General features: G+C 31.0%; 2 protein-coding genes across 2 annotated transcripts in view; one reads left to right on the forward strand and one right to left on the reverse strand.

Moving 5' to 3' along the window:
* Nucleotides 1–2,964, reverse strand: part of LOC127726819 (ectopic P granules protein 5 homolog) — an 83,138-nt gene extending 80,174 nt beyond the window's left edge. Inside the window, exon 1 of the mRNA XM_052234273.1 lies at nt 2,872–2,964. Within this exon, the coding sequence (XP_052090233.1) occupies nt 2,872–2,916 (45 nt within the window). The 5' untranslated portion in view covers nt 2,917–2,964. The remainder of the gene's footprint in view (nt 1–2,871) is intronic.
* Nucleotides 2,965–2,990: 26 nt separating this feature from the next.
* Nucleotides 2,991–8,082, forward strand: LOC127726875 (uncharacterized). Its single transcript, XM_052234277.1, has 2 exons — nt 2,991–3,112; nt 6,376–8,082. Exon 2 carries the CDS (start codon nt 6,429–6,431, stop codon nt 7,659–7,661), a length of 1,233 nt encoding a protein of 410 aa, XP_052090237.1. The 5' UTR covers nt 2,991–3,112; nt 6,376–6,428; the 3' UTR covers nt 7,662–8,082.
* The last annotated feature ends 68 nt before the right edge of the window (nt 8,083–8,150 follow it).

Consider the following 8,150-nt stretch of genomic DNA (forward strand, 5'->3'; position numbering starts at 1 on the left):
TGTGGTGGTTTATAGAATAGAAAATAATGCACCGCCCCCACTCCACCCTTGCCAAAAAAAAAGGCTAAAGACAAATAGGCATTCAAATAAAGAATAGAAAATACTGGAGTGCTAAAATGTGAAAAAGAAATAATCGTATAAAAATTAAGAATAATGTAAAAAAAATAATACTGATTTCAGAAATAAATGATTTACAGAATAATGAAATTTTGCGTTTTCTGTTTATCAAATTTATTATTGATAATTGACAATAGACTAGTAGATCATTTGGAATGAACTGTTGAACTCTGGTCGTAGTCGGAACTGGTTCATTGAAATTAGCGATGCAAATAATAAGCATCGGTATTTTTCTCCAAAATCTCGGTCTTTCACGAGTTAACGTATCATTTCGTATCCTATTGCAGACAAAGTCAACCTTACATCCTTCTCCTGCACTGTGACAGCAATGATTACATTTTAATAAAACAGTGCGTGACAGAGGTCAGAACAAGATAACCATTGACAACAAAAAGCTCTGCAATAGTAGAAAAAAAACAAGTTATAAATTTCATGCGACCGAAGCGCTTTTTTTTTTTTTATCTTCATTATTTACGCCCAGCGCCGAATATTTGAAAGCCAATGATGTCAAAGAACATTGCCCGATGGAGTTGTAACCTTGAGTTTCTTTATAATTTCAAAATTTATAAATGGACAATTGAAGGGAATTGAAAGGAATTGCAGAATCAAAATGTCTCTTTCGCTTACATAATTCCTACGTCTTCAGTTTCATATTTTTGATATCCATAGCTCATTAAAATTTGAAACAACAATTTATTGGTCAGGGCTGGAAGACTGATGCTTGAGTACGGATGACATAGTCTTAGATTTCTTGGGCGTATAACATTTTTTTTAGTACCAATAAATGTTAAATATATTTCAATATTCTCCAAAACAATTGATTGATAGGCAATGTTTTTTTATATTTTGTTGTACAGGTGGGTAATCAAGGATAAAATCTATTTCTGGTGATCGAATTTTTATTCTATCAGATTTCAGATTTCTCTTAATGTTGGTTAACCACCGGTACTGTCTCTGTTATAAAACTGAATGTTCATCTTCTTAGTACTAGAACCTCATAGCACAAGCCAAATATGATCAAATATATCTAATGTCATCTTAACTTCTGTTTATTATCCCAGATATCGATCCAAATTATTACGAAGAAATTAAAATAGATTTTTTTCTTCACGTTTGATTTTAATCAGATATAATTCAAAATTGATAAATGGTATCATTTGTGCAGTACAGTGACATATATTAAAAAAGGGGGCTACGGGGTAGTGTCGTCATATGTATGTCGTTGATACAGACAAGAAGATCTATCATGCCAAATTGTGATACAACATATGCAGGAACTGAACACAAGAATTTTACAGAATAAACATATTTCTTACTGAACAGAGAAAAATGAACAAAAGAATTACTGAATACAGAAATGTAGACCCCCCTCCCCTAATCCAGACCGTCATATATCATTGTGACTGATAGTTTTGTTTGATCTATTTAACTGTTTTTATTTTCTAAACGAATTTTGTACAAGGTGTTGTTAATAAATATGTAACGCACAATATATACCATGCCCGCTCGGCCGACGTCGTAATTTCTTGTTAATGAAAGAAAGTAATTGAAAGCTTCTCTCCCTGTGCAATATGATATAAAACTCATTTAGGCACTACTTGCATAATTGTTAAATCGTATTAAATTCGGTATCAAATTTATATTAATAATAAAAGTTTCATATTTTGAATATTGAAAACGGGTTAAAATTATTTACTTGCACATATGGCAAAATTTGGGGTACTTTGCTAATTTGCATAGCGGCCATTTTGCCTTATCATGGCGACAGCCATTGCAATAACGTTATACATGCACCTTAAATATAAATGCCAATATGCCAATTCTTATGTCGAATCAACAATTTGTCAGCATATAATAATTAATATTGACAGAAAAATAGCAACTCTGTTACATTTAAACAACTGATTAGTAAAAATTGTTACATGGTGTCTTCTTATGTCGTCTGAATTACAATGTATGTTATTGATCTGTAAGTTATATATCCGCCATCCGTAATAATTATCTCATATGTTTATTTGGCATGCCATACTCGATAAAAGTGCGGACGTGATAGAAAGCACCCTTTACCAAAACGTCAACGGAGATTACATTCCACGGAGGTTACATTTCGTTGATTTCGTCGTTTGTTAAACATTATATGTGTATCTGAAGATAGAAGTTGTACTAAAAACATTTCGACGGCCGGTACGACCGCTATCGTTGTGCAATATGTATTAAACTTTATACAAATTAAAAATATAGATAATAAAGAAATCTAAAAATCTGAGATACAACATGCAAGTATAACAAGCTACATGTATATAACTCGAAGTCGTTGTTTTTGCTTTCTTACGGTGGGACAAAATAACGTCATAAAATGGGCGCTTTAACGGAGAACCAGTGATATGTCTCTTGTGGGACATTTAAACTGGGTATTGTTTGGTATAAGCAAAACATGTTAAATATAGGAAAAAAATCTGCAATAATAAAAATGTTTAATTGAAAATATATGTTACACAGAAAAAATTAAAAGAAGGGGCCTATGGCCCAAGTGCCTGGGTCTGTATTATTTTAATCTGCTTGGTCAGTTAATTGTAGAATATAAATCAATAAATTTCTTGATAGTGAAGTCTACATGCTGAACTTTTTAATCAGCTGTTTCGTCATTCTTCATATCAGAAAAAAATCCGACTAAAAAAACTGAAAATTGAAGGACAACATAAAATAAAAATTTAAAAAGTCGTAATGACACCAAATTGGCAGACGTGAGTGTACTTTTTTCGCCTTAGTCGATGATTTTGGTTGAACTGCTTCAGCCATTGTCACAAGATTATTTTGATTCGTTCGGATCTATATTTACATTTGTTCTTCGATAAATCTAGAAATGAGATAAACACGCGAGGGGGAGTAACTCCCACCTTCAATATTGTAGCTGTTTTAGTTTCTAGGAAGGAAAGCCGAAACGGAAACGTCTTAATGTTTAAAATCGACTCACCATAAACAGGACCTGTCAACAGTAAGCAGCTACTAAGAACGATACACACATACAAACACCAAATAGTACACATGGACGGTAAAATAGAAATATTGCAGTGCAACAAGCAGATAAGCATAATATAACGAAAAAACATTACGGTATAACATAGTCCAACTACTAACAAGAAACATGACTTGGAACAGGCACAGGCAAATGGGATCCGCATGCAAATATGGCAGTAATGTTTTTTGGTTTGTTTTTTTTTTTTTTTTTTTTTTAGATCTAAGCTCTCGCTTTTTATATGACCGAAAAAATATTGGGGTCGTATATTGGTGTCACGTTGTCATTGTCGTCAGCGTTGTTCGAAGACATTTGGTTTCCGGACAATAACTATAGTAAATGTAAATAGAAATCTATGAAATTTAAACACAAGGTTTATAACCACAATAGGAAGGTTTGGATAGATTTTGGGGGTTATAGTCCTAACAGTTTAGGAATTAGGGGCCAAAAAGGGGCCCAAATAAGCATTTTTCTAGTTTCCAGACAATAACTTGTGGAACGGTGTATGGATCTCTCTGAAATTATATCACAAGTTTCCATACCACAAAGGGATGGTTAGGATTGACTTCGGGGGGTTATGGCTCAAACCGTTTAGGAATTAGGGGCACAAAAGGGGGAAAAACAAGGGTTTCTTGGTTAATGGATAATTAAAAAAAAGTACATTGTACAATGTTATGTTTGGATTACCTCCCTTACACTGCTTTTAAATTATGTATAAAGAAATGTTGTATTGTCTTGAGGTGATAAGCTGTCAATTTATTTTTAGAAGTTACTATTTGAAAATGCTGATTGAGGAATATTAATTTTAGCCATGATTATGTATGTCATTTTCTATTTTAAGACTTTTATGATGTATTTAAATGGGTAATTATGGTTGCAAACTCCAATGGAAATTTGGATTGAGATTATGACCATATCTTGAGGGAAAGCATTTTTTTTTTTTAACTTAAAATGGTAACAAAGTTCACAGGTCTTCTTGATCATGACTAAGGGATTAATGTACTAGCACATGAATTTATGATTAACAAGAGGCTAACCGGATTTCCTGCAGAGGTCGACCTCTGAACAGTTGAGCAAGTATGGACACTACATTTAAGCTTAAAACAGCTCTGAATTTGGATTGTGATTGAATATTTGACACAGCATTGGTTTGTGACACAAAATGAATGTGGTCAAAAAACTGAAAAATTTGAAAATGGACATTTACCTATTATGGTCCAATATCCAAAATCTAAGTACATTGTTAGAATCAGCATATCAAAGAACCCAAAGAATTCAATTTTTGATGAAATCAAAGAAAAGTTTAATTTAGGATCCTTTGGACCTCATTGTGAACCAATTTGATAAAGGAACCCAAAATCCAAAGTCTCTAAATACATGGTTAGATTCAGCATTTCAAAGGACCATATAAATTCAATTTTTGTTAAAGCCAAACAAAGTTTAATTTTGGACTCTGATTTGGACCAACTTGAAATCCAATATTTAAATACAGGTTTAGATTCAGCATTTGAAAGAACCCTATATAAATTCAATTATCTTGAAATGAAACACAGTTTAATTTTATCCATATACTTTTAATTTTCTGTTCAAAGGGAAATAACTCAAAGTGAATAAATAATATAAAAAATAGTTCTCCCAAATTAGATATGATGTTATATCTGTTTTCAAATTATAATCCAAAATAGTTCTCTAAAATTAGATATGATTTAACCACTAAAACAAGAATTCAATTTTTGATGAAATTAAACAAAAGTTTAATTTAGGACCCTTTGGACCTCAATGTGGTATTATTTAATTAATAATGAAAATAAATACAGGTTTAGATTCAGCATTTCAAAGAACCCTATATATATATTCAATTTATGTTGAAATCAAACACAGTTTAATTTTGGATCCTGATTTGGATCAACTTGAAAACATGGCCCAAAATCAGAAATCTAAATATATGATTATTAATATTTGGATCAACTTGAAAACTGGGCCCAAAATCCGAAATCTAAATATATGTTTATTAATAGACAATATAAGCTTAGTTTTAAAAGGAGTTCACTTCATAAAAAATACCATATATATATAGCATTCAGAATAGTATAATTTATACAGAATAACAAACAAACCTACCACAAAATTCTTCAAACAATTTACCAAAGAAAAGAAAGAAAAAATCCAAAATGTCATTTATCATTAATACAATGTCTTTTAAAAATCTATAAAACTTATCAAAATGTTTAATAATGAACAGTAAATTTCTAACTATATTTATACAGTCCTACAGAGCACAGAGCTTATAATCATCAACACTTAGGAAACAGAAAATTTTCAAATAAATCTGTCACTCCAATTATAATTCTGTGATATTTACCACATGCTCTAATATCTGATAACAGGTGAAAATTATTTAAAAACACTTAGTGTAATCAAACTTTATATATATAATTAACCATTTCTGCTCAAAGGGAAATAACCCAATCACATAATAAATACCACTTTTGGCTACTAAAAAGGGCTTAAATTCAACAACGAGAAAAGCTGAAATTGTGAAAATTGAACTTGACCTTCATTTAGTCACAGGAAACAACATATCTAATTTTGAAAAGATTTAGTCAAATTTTTTTCATGTTAATGAACAGACACTGTTTGGCAGCCGCCCGTCGTACATCCCCAAATTAATAACCGATTTTTCCTTCGAAAATTCAGTTAAAAACTTTAAAAACAAGATAAATTGATGAGGTTGTAATTTTGTAATTAAAAACATCAGATTAGAACTGAAAATTAGATTTTAAGGTAGAAGATAGTATATGTATAAACAAGTGTTGTCAGCCAAAAATGCTCTGATTTTTCATTAAAATTTAATAACAAATGTATTATGGACATTAAAGATATACAGCTAACAATTGTACTGTCAATTAATTAATCAATTTAAATCCCGGAAGTCATGTTTTGACTTATGTGTATTACTTCGACATAAAGAATGTAATTTTAAAAATACTTTTGTTAACCTTGGGACTGTAATTTTAAATTCGAGACATCCAAAATTTCGACCCGTCTAATTTCGACTTGTCAGGAGTAGAAATACATGTATTTATATGGAACAAAGTTTGGGACCACTGGAAAATTTCGACTTACCCGAAATTTCGAAGTCAACCGAGTTCTAGACAACGAGAGTTAACTGTAGGTTCATGGTTTTTGTTAGAGAATGCTTTGTATTAAATGCATTCATGTATATTCAATTCTGTTTGTAGATGATGAAATTAGCAGATGTCACATAATAGAACTAACGAGAGAAAATAACATAATGCCATCAGTTCGCCAAAAGAAAATTGCCTTGTGGACAAGTGCAGTTTGTATTTGTATGTATGTTTTACTAAAATGTGAATTCAAAGTTGTGAAGTGGATGCAGAATGATATTTATATAAGGTACTTTTATTTTTCAACAAATCTCAGGGAAGAATGGATGAAAAACCAAGTGATGTTTTGTGGTGGAAAATTCAATGGCTATGGGAATGAGTTTGCTAGATTACATGATGTTGCAGTAAATGTTCAACAGCCGGGTGATTTTTTCCTAGAATGTCCACATAATACATATCCTGTTTATACTTTTAAGGAGATAACCAGCAAAAATCATTTGAATGATTGGATAAAATCATTAACTCAAATGAATACAAATATTGTTAGAACGCTCAGGAAAAATACAACATTTGCTGTGTTAAGGTATGAATATGCAAATTTTTTTCACCAAATTACAGACATGTATAATGTTTTTGTTGTTGCTAAATTACTGCATCTTAATCCTAGTCAGATGAATGTTTTGTTCTTTGGACGACATAATCCTGGTCACATTGATAAAACATGGGATACATTATTTGGACAGATTGAAAGAATAGAGAAGTTTAACCAGCCTGTGTTATATAAGGATCTTATTTGGGCTGTTTTAGGATATAACAGTCCAATAAACTTTTTCTCACTGGGATCACTTCCATTTGTTAATGAATTTTCTGGATATTTCCTATCTCAACATAAATCCTCATGGAAAAAATTAAACTGTGATAGTGTCTCAATATTGTTTATATGGAGGCATGACTACATTGCCCATCCAGGAAATCCCTCAGGTTTAATTAAAAGAAAGATATCAAATGAAAATGAAATTATCAAAGCGGTAGAGGATATCTTTCCGGGTCATTATGTTGCAGGTGTACAACTAGATCAACATGACATGACAGATCAGGTACAATGGATATCACAGACAGACATTTTGGTTGCAATGCACGGTGCTGGAATGACACACACATTGTTTCTACCATCTCATGCTGGTGTCCTAGAATTATATCCAAATTACTGGCCCAAAACTAACAGGCATTTTAAATCAATGGCTAAATGGAGAAAACTCCATTATTTAAATTGGCAGAATATAAATCCAACTAATGAGAATAGTCGCTTTTACACCTACATTCCTCCAACAATTGTGGTACAAAGACTTATATCATTATACTACAACATGTGTAATAGAAAGCCAGAGAACTGGAAATAAAAACATATCTCAAATTGTGATACAAAGACTTATATCATTATACTACAGCATGTGTTACAGAAATCCAGAAAACGGGAAATAAATAAAACATATCTCATTTTTTATCATGTTAATAGAACAAATTTGTTATTTTGAAATGATTTTTGTTATGCTTTACAATTAGATTTATTATTCAAAACAGTATATATTTTTTACGTATCCAACCAACCATTGTATTTCTTTGTTTATTATAAGATATTATTTGAGCATGCAGTTTTAAAATTAGTATCACATAATTTAAAATTATAAATATTGTAGACAAAATCTACTTTTGAGATGACTCTGATGATAAAAGTGTTAACTTTGTTAGCGTATATACTTTATAATATTGGTATTGCTATCTGACTTTTTGTTTACGTCAAAAATATATTTAAGAGGTTTACATGTAGGTTGATTAATGGTTATTTGCTTAACATCCTGTGGCAAGAATTTCAAGCATGCTCAGGACAA

This window comes from Mytilus californianus, unplaced genomic scaffold (assembly GCF_021869535.1).
Source record: "Mytilus californianus isolate M0D057914Y unplaced genomic scaffold, xbMytCali1.0.p SCAF_1, whole genome shotgun sequence".
In the NCBI taxonomy this organism is placed as follows: domain Eukaryota; kingdom Metazoa; phylum Mollusca; class Bivalvia; order Mytilida; family Mytilidae; genus Mytilus; species Mytilus californianus.

Excerpts from the sequence above, each read along its gene's own strand:
- LOC127726875 (XM_052234277.1), top strand. The coding sequence starts at position 6,429 with ATGCCATCAGTTCGCCAAAAGAAAATTGCCTTGTGGACAAGTGCAGTT.